We start from the raw sequence: 18,205 nt of genomic DNA on the forward strand, positions 1-18,205 counted from the left end.
GGAGTCAGTGAATGGATCGGAGTCGCCTGCGGAGAAGGCGACAGAGAAACAAAGTCCTTTTCTCTGTGTGGCTGAACAGGAGAGGCTGACCTCGAATCCTTGCCCTTCGAAGAGTGACGTCGAGAGCCGTGTCTCTTCTTCGACTTCTTATGCTTCTTTGACTTAGAAGTTTGCGAAGTCGACGACTTTGAGTGCTTACGACCCCCTCTTCTCTTTTTTCGCCTTTGCAGTGCAGAGTTTTGCTTCATGCTCCTTCAGCGCCTTTGGGTTCATCTTTTGACAGCACGAACACCCTTCGACGTCGTGGTCCGAAGAAAGACACCAAAGGCAGTCGTCGTGAGGGTCAGTAATAGACATATGGCCACCACACTCCCTACTGGGCTTGAAACCCGACTTCTTCAAAGTAGCCATTCCTACAGAATCATAAAGAAGATGTGAAGAAACAAAGTAATCTCAGAGAAATGGAGAGTCCCAGAAAAAAAACTTTTGGTATTCTTATGGCTCTGATGACATCCTACGGAGTCGCAAGCGGAGCCATACTATTATGATATCCTCGTCGACGTGGGAGAGCCAGGAAAAGAACTTCAGGTGGAATGCTGGTGCAGAGGTAATTCAATAGGTTCGGAATCCACAGGCAGATGTATCCATCAGAAATTATGTTTACCTCTATCATTGAGCACTGTTAACTCTGTATCACTATATGAATTTGCGTATCCATTATTACTACCTGCTGTTTGAAGATGTATGGATGCAGATGTGTGTGTTGGTCACAATGGAGCATTGTTTAAATTTGTTTATATTTATCTTGTGTATATGTTTCATGGATATTATATTTAGAGCTAAACATAAATAAAACTAAATAAATGATAAGATTCTACATGTTTCATTTCTGCCGACTTATCTACAACTGACCAGCTATCATAATATTTTCTGAAAAATAAAGATTACCTTTGTCTTGTCATCATCATGCTTTGAAAGATCCTTTTGGTTTGTTAACAGATCGAACAAAATTAGTGAACCTATAAAATAAGACAAAAAGATTTGTTAAGTTAGCTTGCAAGTGGCGGCATGGATTTTAAGGAGAATAGGGTTTCAGCATAATGCCCTAGCAGAATATAATCCTGCATCTCAGTCATCTAAGCACAACCAGTCAAATATTAGGGTTGTCTTTCATTTCAGGGATTCACTCATACAAAGAAAAACAGCATACTTACTTTGCAACCAATACTTAATAAACGACACTTTCTCACTACTTAATACTGGATGCCGTAAAGTAACGTGATCCTCCTAATCAACTTGTTTCCCTCGATTCATATTTTCCCTCTTGCCGCAAGGACCAGAAATGATGTCCATAGAAAAACTCAAGGAATTTGCAATGTTGGAAAGAAGGTTATACTATAATGCCATAAAATGTATAAACTGCTACACATCTCCCTTTACCACAGTACACTTCGAGCCAGGCCCCAGGGAATGGCAATGTAAGATTCAGCTGGAGATGGGTAATTATATTTGTAAATTGGTTAAAATAAGTTAAGGGTAAAGGATCCTTCAAATCATTTATTATAGTTATGTGGTTGTTCTCTAAAGTCCAGCTGCAAGCCAACTGTTATCATCTAGGAGCAATAGAATTCAAGCAAAGTGTTCGAAGAGTGAAACCTTGTCAAAGTATGAAGCTCAGAGACTGTGCAGCAATGGTAAAGAGGATAGACCGACAGAGCCTACTGAAGCTTCCTACTGATCTGGCTTCCTCCAGGTCCCTGTTTCTCAGTCCCTCGCCCGACCTCCCTTCCATTTTGTATGTGCGGACACAGTACAGTCAAACCCTGTGTAATTTGCATGTCAATGAACCTGAGGAGATCCAACAATTTTCAGCAGTGAGCCAGAAAAAAAAATCTCAAAAGGCTGAAACAAAAAAGGGCACTCTTAACTCTTAGGACAACAGAAAAAAGTACACACCTAGGAGTGAAACATTAGGCACAATTGAATACAAACTGCGACTTTACCACATAGCATAAAATGCTCACTGCTTAATGCCCTTTTAAGCGTTGTATGGGAAAAAGAACTCAAGGCATTCATTTACATACAGTCATAAAATTACAAATATATGTACAATTGCAGCTGGTAAAACAGCATACACATCCCTTAAGTGGGTCTAACAGTGTTTCTCTCTGTGCAAATCTCCTACCTGAAGTGCTTGTCAGAGGGACACCAACAGCACAATGCTTGCTTGCTACAGTAATCTGTGAGAGTTCATGTACCAAAATAGTCTTATAAAGGCTTTAGCACAGTGTAATAACAACCAGCCCACTGATTTTTAACATATATTTTTCACAATTAGTAAGTCAGTCTTGCTGCTTTTATTCAACTGCGAGGCATCTTCTTGGAGCAGACCCTGACTATGTAAGACCGTCTGCTCCTGGAATAGCGCCTTCCCCGCGGAAGTGGTCTTCTTCGAAATGGGGTGCACTTGAACGCTAAGAGTCCACAATAAGATTTAGATCTGGCCGGTGTCCACCCTACAGCAGGAAGAACCACCAGAAAGGGGACACCAGACTGATGCAGATTCTTGAGGCCATCAACAAATCCAGAGACTTCCTGCAGCAAAAGATCAAGGGCCATATGTAGGTAGGTGTTTTGCGATCGCAAACCCTGCGATTTGCAGAATCCAGGGGGTTTGCAATCGCAAAAGTGTGTTTTGCGATGTAGGTATGTTGCCACACAAAATTGGTATTCGCAAAAATAGCGATTAGCAATTTTGCGTGATAAGGAATCTGCGAATAAAATTGCGAATTTGCAAGAGGGCCCGAAGCACAAATCATTGCAAATCTGTAGCCCTGTTTCTGTCAGTCAAGGACTTGCCGTTAAGGGAATCTTATCTAGACACCATCCAGAGCTCAAGGGACAGAGCATTGTACATCAAGTTCAGGTTGGGGGTACTTCCATTATGTGAGCTCACATCCACTTGGAAACCGCCCGCTCAAACTGTACCCTATTGCCCCTGTTGCGATTTAAGGGTGGAGTCTGTGTCCCATATGTTGTTTGAATGTAGTGCTTATCTAGTTCCGAGACGAAGGTGGTTGAAGCCTATTTGTAGAAGTCTGGGAACTCGTTCTCACTTGGAAGCCCTGCGTATTTTACGTACAGATCCTAGACCCTTCTTTTCTATCTGTATGGCAAAATTTTTGGGTTGGGCTTGGCACCTAAGAACTGTAAGGAAAATGCTAATCCAGTGAACGAGCCTACCCACTCAATAAGCTGTTTTGCATATGAAATGTTTTTATGTGTTGATTATTGTTAAAAATGTATTTTTAAAAAAAATGTGTAAATGCTTTTATGATATGTTTTTATCGAATAAAGCTATTACTACTACTACATATATTTTTCACAATTAGTAAGTCAGTCTTGCTGCTTTTATTCAACTGCGAGGCATCTTCTTGGAGCAGACCCTGACTATGTAAGACCGTCTGCTCCTGGAATAGCGCCTTCCCCGCGGAAGTGGTCTTCTTCGAAATGGGGTGCACTTGAACGCTAAGAGTCCACAATAAGATTTAGATCTGGCCGGTGTCCACCCTACAGCAGGAAGAACCACCAGAAAGGGGACACCAGACTGATGCAGATTCTTGAGGCCATCAACAAATCCAGAGACTTCCTGCAGCAAAAGATCAAGGGCCATATGTAGGTAGGTGTTTTGCGATCGCAAACCCTGCGATTTGCAGAATCCAGGGGGTTTGCAATCGCAAAAGTGTGTTTTGCGATGTAGGTATGTTGCCACACAAAATTGGTATTCGCAAAAATAGCGATTAGCAATTTTGCGTGATAAGGAATCTGCGAATAAAATTGCGAATTTGCAAACTGCGTAGCAGTATTTGCGAAAATCGCAAAAAGCGTCCCGCAAATTGCGATTTCGCAATGTGCTATGTAGGAAAAAATCGCAAATTGTGATTTTACGAAATTCGCACTTCTCAAATACCACCAACTCAGAACAGGTGGTAACCAGGTGTAACCTATTTAAACAGGCCCACAATGCCGCAGTGGCTTCTCACAATGGCTGGCCTGTATGTAATAGCTAGGAGGTTGCGTATCAAAGAGGCTGAACAGAGAAGGAGATGACAGGAGAGGATCTACAGAACACGCATCACCCTCCTCCAGCGCTCTGTGGAGGACATCCATGTGCACTACAGGCTGCACCCACAAAGTATCCTGGAGCTGACAGAGGAGCTGACACCCATGCTGGAGCACCCCACATACAGGGCACACACCATTCCCACCCACATACAGGTGTTGTGCTCACTGCACCTCCTAGCGTCACAGAGTTTTCAGGGGGTAATAGCCGCAGCAGGAGGGGTCTCCCAGAGTGCACTTTCACGCTTTTTTCATGCTTTCCTTAATGCTATGATGCAGAGGATGCATCACCACATCTAATTCCCAAACACACAGCAGGCACTTGACCAGACCAAACAAGATTTTTACCAAATAGCACAAACCCCCCCCACTTGATTGGCTGCGTAGACGGAACCCATGTCGCACTGTCCCGCCATCACACAATGAGTATGTGTCCAGAAACAGAAAATCCTATCATTCTTTAAACATCCAGGTAGTCTGCAATGCTAAACATATAATCACAGATATAGTAGCAAAATTCCCAGGAAGCACTCATGATTCCTTCATTTTCCGACACTGTGGTTTACATCGCAGACTCACAAATGGCGAGTTTGGAGAGGGATACCTGCCAGATAATTGTATGGCACACCCAAACACTAGTATGAAATGTCTGAACTGGCAGTATATCACTAAACATCAACCTACTTGATCCCTGCAGGAGACAGTGCATATGCTGTGCGGGACTACATCCTCACACCCTACCTCAAACCAGCTGCAGCATCAGAGCGGAGGTACAACAGTGCCCACAGAGCCACAAGAACCACAATTGAGAGGACCTTTGGAATTCTCAAAAGTCGTTTCTGGTGCCTCCATAAGAGTGGAGGTGCCCTACAGTACAGCCCTTTGGTGGGGCGTCACTTGTTTTAGGAAAGATTGGGGACACGCTTCAGTCCGGTCCACTTCACTCTTGATCTTTTGAGAGTTAAGGAGGACGCCTCTGGGAGCTACCTTCTGTTGATTTCGTCAACCAATTTATTCTGTATGGTCAAAACGAAAATAGCTTGAGTTTATTTTCTTCTCCTTATAGATTCAAACTAAACAAGCCCAGGAAGGAGGAGGACGCCGTGCAGTTCAGCTATCTTTTAAAGAGTGGACCGCTAATGTGCTAAAAAAGCCCCACTAAGATGAATCTATAAGGAGAAGAAAATAAACTCAAGCTATTTTCGTTTTGACCATACAGAATAAATTGGTTGACGAAATCAACAGAAGGTACCTAAAACAAGTGACGCCCCACCAAAGGTGCTTGTACAAGAGAAAGGAGACAAGGAAACATAGCGAGCGCATGAACAAACGTGCTCAGCTAGAATTATAAGAAATATCACCAGGAAAATTGAACCTGGAGTATTATAACTGAATCGTGAACGAGTCCTTGAAGAAGGTGCAGAATAAAGAGGCACCGAAACGCTGCGTCGACACTTTTTCGTTCCCATTACAAATCTTTTTTTTATAAAATTTATTGTAAAAATGATGGTATAATGATGTAATTGCAATCTTTTAAACATGATGTATGTTTTTGTTTGTGTTTGAAAATCTTATGATAAATTGGGCATCCACCCTGTACATGTCGCTATTTATTTTTAATTTGTTTTTATTCTGTTTTATAATAAATGATTGAACAATATTTTTATATACAACACCACTGTTTCATGTCATTGTTGATACTTTTAGGCACCATTTGCATCAAAGTGTAAATTTGGTAACTGACGTAACACTGCAACCCCTTGCGCCGTTATTTAATGCCTCTATGAATAGTAAGAGATCTGATTCATATTGAACCCAGGAGAAGGTACTCTGTTTTTTTAATATTGTTGACCCAATCCTTTTCCTGATAGAAAGGGTAGCTCCCAGATAACTTTTTTCCGGCCTGCGGAATGCTACACAACATCGCTACCAAGAAGGGCACCCCAGTGGATCTGACAGATGCAGACACATCAGATGAGGAGGATCCAGCTCCCCAACGCAGACGTGTAGGTGGAGCCGGGGCAGCTGACGGCGCCTGAGAAGCGATGACATCACACAGAACTACTTCTAGGTGAGAAATAAGTACACAATGCCAAATGATGATGCCAAAGAAAATAGGTTTATTCCCTTAACAGCAGGATAACTAATGTCACACAGTGTGACTGTAAGTATGTTGGTAGCACATGTTGTTGTCGTCACAGTGCCATCATAGTTCTGAGTCAGTTAGTCCATATGGCATGTGTTGCCTCACAAGATGCCATAGGTGCATGCCGCCCCTTCACCTCCGGCGTGCACACCCTGTTGCCCCTCCTTCTGGCTGCGCACTTGCCTCACTGTTGTCTTCCCTTGCTCTGGCCTGACGCCCAATCCAGCACCTTTCAGCAGGGATTGGAGGAGTCGGGGTGCTCCTGCTGGACTGGCCATCAGTGTCCAAGCTCCCTGGTGTTCCAATGCCACCGGTGACTACAGCACGCAGTTGATCAAGCGCATGCGTTACCTGTACCAGGCCCCTAGCCACATCCTGGCAGCAGTGTGCCATCTCATGTTGCATGCTAATGCATCTTCGAGCTAGCATGGAGATTGCAGTAGATTGGCGGGTCACAGCCTTAGTGAAGTGGTCTAGGCGGGTGTGTAGGCGATGTTGTTCCCTGCGCCTTGCCAGCCTATCTCTTCTGTTATTCCTCAAATTAGCCTCCAAGTGCGGGGGGGCAGCATGACCCGGGGGGTACTGCTGAGGAGGGTGGGAAGGGATCTGGGGGAGTTATGGTGGGTGTTGAGAGTAATGGGGGGGAAGGGTTGTTTAATGTTGGGGATGGGGGAAGTTGGGGAGGGAGAGTTGGAAGTTACCTTGTCCAGTGCTTCTACGGTATTTGTGAATGCTAGTGTAGATATTCGTATATGCTTGGCGATCGTCCTGTTCTCACACGCTCTGGTTCGCACACATAAGCAGAATCATCCATTCCATCCATGGCAGAATTGAAGATACTGACCCTGAATGTCAAGGGGTTAAACAACCCCACGAAAAGGAGGGCCATCCTATCTTTATTAGAAAACTCTCGGGCGGACATCTGTCTGCTCCAGGAGACCCACTTGTTAGCTAATGATTGCCACAGAATGAGGTCCCTTCATTTCCCTACACAGTTCTTTTCCTCCAATACGACTAAAACGGCGGGGGTGGCTATTCTTCTGTCCAAATCGTTTAAAGGGGAGGTGCTGCACAAATTTGTAGAACAAAAAGGTAGGCTTCTTGCCTACAGACTTAAAGTGGGTACTCTCACGTTCACTGTAGGCACCGTTTACGCCCCGAATGAACAGCAAGATAGATTTTTACGCGGGGCTCTAGAGGAGGTCACGGCTTCACCGGACACGCACATTATGCTAGGGGGGGACATTAATTTGGTCTTTGACTCCGCGAAAGATAGATCAGCGCAGCGATACCCACAGACTGGGGAACTCTCACAAGCACTCAAGGCTCAGTTAGTTGAATCCGATCTGCATGATCTCTGGCGCGAACTCCACCCTACTGACACGGATTTCTCCTATTATTCGCATGCCCACAAAACTTATGCCAGACTTGATTATCTACTGGTCTCTGGCCCTGTTCGTGACCTTGCCACGGCCTCGGAAATGGGTGTTTTATCTCTGTCGGATCATGCACCGGTCTCGGGGACCCTGCATCTCCAGCCGAGCTCGGCCCGGAGGGGGGTTTGGAGGCTCCGGGACACCCTCCTACATAGGAGGGAAGTGGTGCAAAGCATTACTGATTCGATCAAGGACTATCAGCTGCACAACTCCAATGCTGATACTTCCCTGTCGACTCAGTGGGGGGCTCTCAAGGCAGTGCTACGGGGAGACTTTATTGCGATCTCAGCGGCAGATAACCGTGAGAGGAAACGGAAACGGGACGAACTCACCCAGAAAGTCAGGGAATTAGAGACTGTGCATCGCCGCACTGGGGCTCCAAGAGTCTGGAAACAGCTGAAAGCTACGAGGAAACTCTTGTCCTCATTGGACCTTGATAGGGCGGAATATGCAGCATTGCGCCTCAAACACGCATATTATACTGGGGGGGACCGATGTGGCCGCCTGCTGGCAGCCAAGCTGAGAGTGGCCCATCAGAGTCGCCAGGTGAAGGAACTGGCAGGAATTGCGGGACAGGGGATCACGGGTGACGCTGAAATTGCCGAGACCTTTCGCCGCTTCTATGCTGATCTATATAGAGCGGATGCCGCCAATATGGAAGAAGCGGAGGATTACCTGGATTCGGTGGCCCTACCGTCACTGACCCATGAGCAGGCGGCTTATCTAGAAAGAGAGATTAAGGTCGAGGAGGTGATGGCGGCGATCTCGAGGCTCAAACTAGGGAAGGCCCCTGGCCCAGATGGCTATACAGCCCTCTTTTATAGAACGTTCTGCGGGACGCTAAGCCCTATCTTGGCCGCACTATTCAACTCCTTCTCTGACCCTGGAGCTATCTCTCCGGATCTGCTACTAGCGACAGTGTCTGTCATTCCCAAGCCAGGGAAGGACAGGAAGCTGTGCGGCTCGTACAGGCCAATCTCCTTACTAAATTTAGACCTGAAACTCTACACTGGAATTCTTGCGGCGAGACTGGCGCAGCACCTCCCTGGCCTCATTGAACCGGATCAGGCCGGTTTCGTGCCTGGACGGCAGACTGTGGACAACACTAAACGTGTTGTTCACGTCTTGGAAAAGGCCTCACGTATTCCAGGGGAACGTATGCTCCTCTCAGTCGATGCGGAAAAGGCATTCGACCGGGTGCACTGGCCCTACCTCGAACGAGTCATGGCGAAGCTGGGGATGGGGGAAAAATTCCGAACCATGGTCTTTAATTGCTACAAATCCCCCTCTGCTGCGGTGCGCGTGAATGGCTGCGGCTCGCGACGGTTTGATATCGAACGCGGCATGAGACAGGGTTGTCCCCTCTCCCCCCTTCTCTTCGCGCTCTACATGGAGCCCTTTGCCCAGCGAGTGCGGCAAAACGTGGCCGTGACCGGAGTACGAATGGGGGGTTTCACCCATGTAATAAGCCTTTACGCAGACGACGTTATTTTCGCGCTGGAAAACCCGAGGCAGGCCCTACCCGCCTGTATGGCGGAACTCAAAGCTTTTGAGACAGTAGCCGGCTTTCGGATGAATGTGGAGAAATCCACAGCCCTGGACCTCTCCTTGACTCTGTCGACGAGGAACGACCTCCAAAGGCTCTTCCCATTGCGGTGGTCGAAGGATCAGGTGCAATATCTAGGGATTACGTTAGCTCCCACGCTGCAGGCGATGGTTTCCCTTAACTATGGGGCGGTTGGCAAAAAGGTGAGAGACGAACTAGGGAGATGGAACAAAGGCACGCTTTCCTGGCTTGGTAGAGTGGCGGCGATCAAAATGACGGTCTTACCCCAAATTCTGTATCTATTCCGGGCACTGCCCTTGCAACCACCTACGGGCTGGATTCCACAAATGCAAACTGACGTGTCCCGATTTGTGTGGCAAGGCCGTAAACCCCGAATGCGCCGCACTCTCACGACATTGACACCGGAAACTGGAGGACTGGGAGTTCCCGACCTCCGCAAATATTTCCAGGCGGCCCAATTAAGATATCTGGTGGAATGGAGCAGGTGGGAGTCCGATAAACACTGGCTCTTCCAGGATCAGGCGGTGGCCGGACGCCCTTTACAAGACATACCCTTCCTCCGCCGCCCACACCGCCCCTCGAATCTCTATGCTTCTTACATAACGCGGGTCCCATTGAAAGTATGGGACGCCACGAATCGCACATTTGACCTCACCACGTTTCCCTCGCCTTTCACACCAATTGTAGACAATCCCGACTTCACACCGGGGATGGAACAAGGGGCCTTCTCACATTGGAGGGACAAGGGCTGTAGGGCACTCTTCCATATGTACGAGGCGGATGGAGTTATCCCCTTTCACAGCTTTAGAGCTTCTTATCAGTTAACCGAATCAGACCGCATGAGATACTGGCAGGTACGGCACTGGGCCTTGCAGCCGAGTGTGAGGGAATCTGCTGACAGGAGGCTCCTCCCATATGAGCGGTGGCTAATCACCCGCACCTCAGACTCCAAACTTATCACTGACCTATACAAACTGCTTCAGCTCCCGTCTTCTCACTTCTACATTCCCGGTAGGGAGCGATGGAATAGAGAACTGGGGAGAACGCTTAGCCTTAAAGAATGGGAACGTATTTCATACAGAGCACGACACTCAGCCTACCACATGGGCCTCACAGAAACCTTCACAAAAATATCCACCTACTGGTATCACACCCCAGAAAGGCTACACGAAATGAATAGGCTTCTTAGCGACAGATGTTGGCGAGAATGCGGGCAGGTTGGCACGCTGACACACATCCTCTGGGACTGCCCAGTACTGCAAGCCTATTGGTCGACAGTGATAGACGAGATTGATGAATGCTTCGAGATTGCACTGCCCCGTTTTCCAGCGTATACCCTACTGGGTCTGCCAAATGACTTAATGTATCCACTAAAATCTAAGAGGGGGAGGCAGATTGCCATTATGCTAGGTTCTGCGGTACAAAACATACTGATTCATTGGCGCACAACAACCACTCCCTCACGCACGGGTTGGCTGCACAGGTTGTGGCATGTTCTGGGGATGGAAAAAATGTCTCTTACGCTAGCAGGAGATGTGACTGGTTTTGAGGAACTGTGGCAACCCTTTCACTCACTGCTGGCCTCAGAATTCACCGAAATCACATGCCCGAGGTACCTCAGGTTACTGCGGCTTACACCCCCTTTGTGAGGCATGGTTTTGTTTGGGACAGGACTGCCGGGGACTCACGGGCGTATGCGGGGTGGGTGAGAAGAAGGATGGTTGATTGCTTTCATGCTACACGGCACTGGACAGGGAGGGTGGGGAGGGGGAAGTTGGTTGGGGCATGTTGTTCTATTAATAGAGGTACAAGCCCATAGGGCACTGCTTTTTTTCTTGTTCTCTTTTTTTTTTTCTAATCTTTCCTTGTATATGCCTCTGTGCGAAGAGCAGGACATTGAAACAGCCCTGGGGCTGGGTCTTTAGCATTTCTGATCTTGAGTTGCCTCTTACAGCACCCATTGCATGTTTGTAAATTGCTTTCTATATGAGCTGTACCTTTCTAATAAAATGCTTTAAACATAAAATTAGCCTCCAAAGCTTGTGACATGGTAGTCACCCCAAGCCTCAACTCTGACATGTGGCGGTTATGTTGGGCTAGTTGGCGCTGAATTGACATGATCTATTTGCCTTGCAGGCGCTGTGCACGCAACATGCTGCCCTCCAGGCCTGCAAAGACCGAGTCTGTTCCCAAGGAGGCATTGCTAGTGGTGGCCAGTGCCCTGTGTCTTGCACCACTGCCGGATGCGGTTTGTGCGCTGGATTGTGGTGTTCTCTGCCTCGGGACTTGGGTTGGAGCAGCCTGTGAGTCCTCATCAGCATCCATTGACTCTGACGCCATTGGTTGCAGTGCTGGAACGAGAATGCGCAGTTTGGGTGGCGCTGATTGTGTTTCCCTTGTTGCACCCTGCTCCTCCTGCCCTGCCCAGTCCTCATCTGTAGCTGTCTCCACCCCTTCAGCCACTGTATCTTGTGTTGTTGGTCCAGCTGTAAAAATAAATGCACACGAGTTGTGTGTCATGTTTTATTTTTAAAGCATTAAAGTTCTTTATACAACTAATGACATGACTACTTGTCTATTTTGCACATTGCAAGTATGACTCTTCCCTATGTACCCTTTGTATGTGTCACAGGACCAAGTTTCAGTGAATGGGACTAAATTTCCCATAATGCAATTCTGGGTGACCCTGAACACATGGACTGGATTTCTCCTTATGCATGGGTGTTTGGGGCTGTGAGTGGGATGGGTATGTTTTGGGGATATTGGCATGCATCTTACCTTGTCTGGTGTCTCTATTTTCTGAGCTGTCAAGATCAGCCACGCCCGTCACTGACTCAGGCATGAGTGTGACCTCCACCAACTCCTCCAGGGGCATCGGCTCTGGTGCATTTGAGGTTCCACCTCCAGTCGCCTTTACCTCTGCCAATCTGGTGGCCACCCTCTCCTTTGATCTTTGCCTCATATCGTACCACCTCTTCCTCAAGTCCTCAATGGAGCGGTGGGTTACGCCTATCGCATTGACTTTTTCTTGGATGTCAATCCAAATTTTCCTCTTCCTGGCCTCAGGAATATTGAGTGAGCTTTTCCCAAACAGGAGGTCATGTTGCCTCATAACACCTCAAGCTCCCTCTCAGAGAACTTTTGTTTTCTCTTCCTGCTGTGTTCCTCTGCCTGCTTGTCACCACCCTGGGAATCCATTTCAGCTCCTTTGAGATGCGGAGACAAAACCACACTCCCTCCTCACAGTCTCTCAGGCAGCAAATGAGTCAGGAACAGGTGCAGGCAATCAGGTGCAGCATGGGCAGCACACTTCCTGGTTGTGATGTCATCATTCTGCACCTGAATTCCTTTTTTCCGTTTTTGCAATTCCTTAATAGCGAATTCGCTATTAAGTAATCGCTGTTTGAGTAATCGCTCTTTGATTCTGCGATTTTTTGGTAATCGCTATTTTTTTAGCAATTTTTTACCTACATTGTGTTTTGCGATTCCGAAAATGCGATTTGCAGAAAATCGAATTTTCAGAATTGCAAAAATGAAATTACCTACATATGCCCGTGAATCGCTTATGGTGGACCAGAGGATCCTCAGCAGCAATCAACGTAAGCGGAGCACGAGCAGAGAATGAGGCAGCCGCACTAAGAGGGTGGATACTCTTGAGGGACGAGCCTCAAAATGTTAAGGTAGTTGGGCTTCCAGAAAAGGCAGACGGCCAGGACATAATTCGCTACCTCGAGCCCTGGTTTGTGGCAATGGTGGCAATGGTGGCTCCATAGGGGTTGTCCAAATTCTACATCCTGAAAAGGGCGCACCCGTTCCTGGCTGCAATGATCCAGAGAAGTGGGCACATTTAAGGGAGACAATGTACTGGTGGCTTTCTTTCCAAACTACACAGTGGATGTTCACGGGAGCCTCCTTCACCGAAGTGAAAAGGAAATTCAGGGAGGCAAATTTCTGTTATATGCTACTATTTACACTGTTTAAACTTATAGTTAACAATAACACCTTCTCCTTTGACACCCCAGTCACTGCTTTGGAGTGGCTTGAGACGCATATGGCAGGCAGGTACGGATGGCACAGACCCTGTAACCCCAGAGGAAGAGGTGCAGACATCATAGTCGTCTGCAGGTGGTCAGACCCTCAGAGGCTTCAGTGACCCATGGTCGCCAGAAGGCGCTTAAGACTGCCAACACCTTTGCCGCATTGAGACAATCGGAGACTAGCAGAGGCACATCTGGGTCAAGCCTGACTGGTAGGGACGGGAAGGGTGAGCAAGATGTTAGTTCAATCCCACCGGTGATCATTCAGCGTTCGGCAGATGATCGCTAGTTGTTGCCCACTGGTGTGGGCATGTGAGGGCGCACATGTTTGATGCACTGACACGCTGGGAGGTGCTCTCGGACTGTACCCAGGAACTATACGCTGATGGATTGTGTTTGGCACTCTGAAGTAATCATGGACTATCTGTTGCTGCACCCCGTCACTAGCTCCTCAAGCTATTTTGTTAGTTGGTATTGTGACGGCGAAGGGGAACTCGATGGTGGAGCAAAGCTACAAGCCACCCCGTATCAACTGCTTCCGGATGGTGGAGTTCACTGTAGATGCTTGCATTGCTGACAACTGTTTAGGGTTGGTTGTTTGGTTCTTGAACTTGTGGACAATGCTGCACTGTTCTGGGGATTGGATATTGGGAATGTATGACTCGGGTGACACGGGACAAAATCCATAACACTGGACTTTTCATTTGTTGGGAGGCATTTCTATAACAGTGGGGTTTGGGGGTGGGGCGTAAGCGAGTAATGGGAAAAGTTCTGATGCATCATCATGTCACATAATGCACCTTACACACTCCTTAGTTGAAAATGTGCAGGTATGGGTTCATCTGAAAATCTGTACAAAAATCCTCTTGTATTTGCGACACAGGAGGGTGGCTGTGGATGTGGCTCTCCTGAAGGAGACACATCTGATGAGTGGGGAGGTTGATGCACTGCAGCAGAGATAGGGGGGGAGGGGGCAGGGAGGGGGGGAGGGGGGCAGATGTACGCCACAACCTTCTCTGCTTATGACGGTAGTGCAGTGGGGTGGATTTGACCGAGGATGCCCTTGGACATCATGTTTGACCATATTGATAGAGGCGGAGGTGCCTCTTCATTATGGGATGGTTAATCGGAGTAGAGTTGTGTTGGGTAGCATCTACGCCCCAAACATTAACCAAACACAGTTCTACAGCTCGCTGGCCTCGCTGCTGGCACAGACACTAGAGGTACTGATGCTCCTGGGGGGAGACTATAACACTAAAGCAGACCGTCCCAGAACCATTCTACTCCACCCCTTCTGGACTCTCCGACCGTTAGAGTTGCCAATGAATTACAAGGTCGGTGTTGCCACTGGGGATTACTGGACACAAGGAGTGCGCTGCACGCACACCTGCAGGAATATAAATATTACTCCCAAGTTTATAACTTGCATAAATGACTAGATGGTTGATTAAGTAGCCTGGCCATCAATAAGGTTGTCACCAGGTTAAAATACCTAGCACGCATGCTTTCTGACCATAGCCAGTGCTTCTTGGCCTGGCATATCTTGGCAACACCTACATGGAGACCGGCGTCCCTCTTAAAGTCCACGTTCAGAGAACCCAAACAAACCGTTATCAATAACTATTTTGCATACAATGTGGGCCAGCAAGGAGTGTAACCACTAAATGGGGGGCATTCAACGTGGTGATTAGAGGATTCTGCACTGGATAGTCAGAACGTAGGTCACTGTACGACCAGCTGAGAGCACTCCAAAATGATCTGGTGGACATTGAGCGATCCCTTCTTACCAGCCCAGGAATGCACCCAAGACTACTGGAAAACTGGGAGGAGATTGTGGTAGCTACCCAAGCAATTGTGCTCGCTCAATTTAGGGACTACGTGGACAACTTGCATGCGGAGGGAGGAGGGTGTGCTGGCAAGCTGTTGGCCTGGTTGATCCGAGAGGACCAGTGTAGTTGCTCCATTACACATCAGGCATAGCCAGGGTCATCTTGAATATACCCAGGATGAGATACTAGACGTTTTAACATCTTACTATCGGGATGTGGTAAATAAATAATTAATTACCGGATCTATTTTTTCAGGATACTCATGTAAACAGATAGCTCAATAAATAAGAGTCAAGATTCGAGGTAGCTGGAGTCTACAGGCTTCAATCAGACATAAAGGACAGGAACAGGACAGCCTGCATGGGAATAGGATGGCAGCTGCCGGGGGCAGGATCTGGGAGCATAAGGGGTAACTTTTAATAACAGTGCACAATATTTATAGTCAAACAAATACATTACATTCAATACAGTAGGCGTAGCAGTAGGCGTGGTTTGTAGCAGTCGCGAAAGATAAGGCATAAAGTGGGTGTAACAAGAGGCGTGTACAGGGCGTATACATAGACATGTGATGTAAACGTAACAGAATATGTCATAAATGGGGCGGAAACATGGAGGGGGCTACCTGAGCAGCTGGGACCTCTAACCTAGTGGTGCGCGAAAACTGGCTATGACGTGTTACCAGGAGGAACTGGGGCTATGACTTCTGCACTAGAAGAGGAGACTAAAGTCTGGAGTGTCAGAGCGACATGTACCTAAAGCCTATCTAGTATCTGGTGTTTAGAGAACATGTTGATAGAATCCAAAAGTTATCAGGGCAAAGGCTAACAGACTCTAAGACTGGTGCATGCATAATTCTACATATAGTTTGTGTGCGAGGAATATTCTATGAATATTAATACAGTATTTCTCTTACATGGAGACAAAGGCTAGACCATGACGGAAACTATTGATGCGATTCAGTAGCTTAGGAATGCAGAGAAGGAGGGCTGGACTGATAACTAGAAACATAACATATTCTTGGCAGACTGGGAGGCAGAGCCAGGCCGGGCCGGGCACTGCAAGGCAAGAAGTAAGCTAAGGGTCAGTGATACAGGTGGGGGCTGTATCGCTCCTCGGAGAGGGTTCAGGAAACAGGAGCTGAATCTGAGTCCGGGCCCTTTTGAGGCCTAGAAACGGGGACAATTCAATGAATTAACGTGCACACTGTAAAACGTGGCAACGTAGGTTTACATAGGCCTAATATTCGTTGCTTTCACGAAGACTGGAAACTGGCATACTAGAGATGGACACAACTATAATTGCGTCTTTAATCGATCAGGGGGGAATACATGCATATCGATCATGCACATATAACATAAGATGGGGAACACGTAGGCACATACAACATGGCAAAATTTACTTTTCCACATTCCCTCCTTGTGCCCTACGTTTCCATCAGGAAACATCAATATTCATGATACCATCTATCATTTCATATAGCATCATTTGCTCGTCTCGAATTGTCTTGGAGCGGGATTTAGAGCGGGACTTAGGACTAGGAATACAAGAGGTAGCACAAATGCCGCAAATCGCAGGGCCACATTGTATACAGAGGCAGCAACTGAATATGATCATTACTGCAATACCTAGGAATGACAATACTTTCCATCCCAGGCAGATATGATACTCCAGAGCCAACCGGACCATGTCCAGGTGCCTGGATTCTGGTGTAACTGATGGGCAATTTTATGAAGTCTGGTTATAGCTGAATAAACAGACGGCGCGTTATTAGGAATGAAAATGCAACAACTAGATCCGATGACTCTACATGCTCCTCCTCTATCGGCCAGTATGACGTCAAGAACGAGACGATTTTGGAGCACGACAAATCTCATAGCAGATTGCTCTTCAGTTAAGTTACCTAGAGCAGAAGTAGTCTCATTCACTACTGCTTCAAGGGTTCTGGTTAATCTACGTATTAACTTACTATTCTGGACAGGGCCTATAAAGAAGAAGAAACCTTTATTGAAGTCTTGATATTGTTCTAGAGTAGTTTCAGTTTGATCGACAATCGGGGACTCGATCTCCCTTCTATGTCTGACGTGTACTAGATGTGTATTTCTGTGATAATCAGATGGGGCTAGAAAAACTGGTGGCAGTAGGAAGGCAATGTAACATGTTCCATCCCAATCTAGGGGCAGACGAACATATGCGGTCTGACCACAAACAAAATAAGAATGACGTGAGGCTTTGAAAATAGATTTCCCACTGTCACTATACTCGACAGTAGTAGTACAATCACTATGTCCTACATGTGCGGAACCATTCTTTCTGACACATAATTCGCCTTTGACTGGTAGTACTGAAATAGCAGGCAAATCTGGAGTAGTATCAGACTGAACATTCAGGACCATAAAATTCGAAGAATAATTACCTAAATTATAAACTTCATTTTCTAGATCTAACCCTGTTCTATGGGGGAGACCTTGCTTGTCTGGAAAACATGTTCTATTCAGAAGGGACATATCATTGGAGGATGACGTTAACGTGGACCATGCTCCACACGAACCATTATGTGAAAATGGATAAGGAAAGAGTGGCAGAACTCCCTTCGGCGTCTGGAAAGGGGGGAGTCGACCACACACCCAACAATTAGTGGCATTGCTGGTCTGGTGTGAATAGTGTAACATTCTGATGAATGTATTATTACGCATAGCAAGACGATAGGATAGCTCGTGAGGAGGCAGATCAATAAATGTGTGCTCTACTGTAGCATTAGAAAACTTATTTACATGAGAAACTGGAAAACATAAATGTAATGCATAACTTGTGCAGGTAACCATTAAACTTAGAAACAATAAGAAACTTAAAATGACGATACATCGTATAGAGTTTTGACTAACTCTCTCACTATGGGGGTCTATCTCATACATGTCAGAAACCTGTCTAACCGTTTCACCCGAGAGGGATTTAGACAATTAAACTGGCTGACTTATTTTACTAGACCGGAGTTTCAATTTATACTCCTGTTGCGGAGTTTCCTCTAACAGGGGAGGCTTGAGTTCAGAGTCTGTTTTGAGGCAGTCTTT

General features: G+C 46.8%; 1 protein-coding gene across 4 annotated transcripts in view; it reads right to left on the minus strand.

Annotated features, from left to right (window-relative positions):
• Nucleotides 1-18,205, minus strand: part of DDHD2 (DDHD domain containing 2) — an 896,553-nt gene that overhangs the window by 503,562 nt on the left and 374,786 nt on the right. For all 4 annotated transcript variants that reach the window (XM_078666383.1, XM_078666384.1, XM_078666381.1 and 1 more), the window contains exon 9: nt 949-1,019. In XM_078666383.1, the coding sequence (XP_078522509.1) occupies nt 949-1,019 (71 nt within the window). The remainder of the gene's footprint in view (nt 1-948; nt 1,020-18,205) is intronic.

Source organism: Lissotriton helveticus, chromosome 11 (assembly GCF_964261635.1).
Source record: "Lissotriton helveticus chromosome 11, aLisHel1.1, whole genome shotgun sequence".
NCBI classification, from domain to species: domain Eukaryota; kingdom Metazoa; phylum Chordata; class Amphibia; order Caudata; family Salamandridae; genus Lissotriton; species Lissotriton helveticus.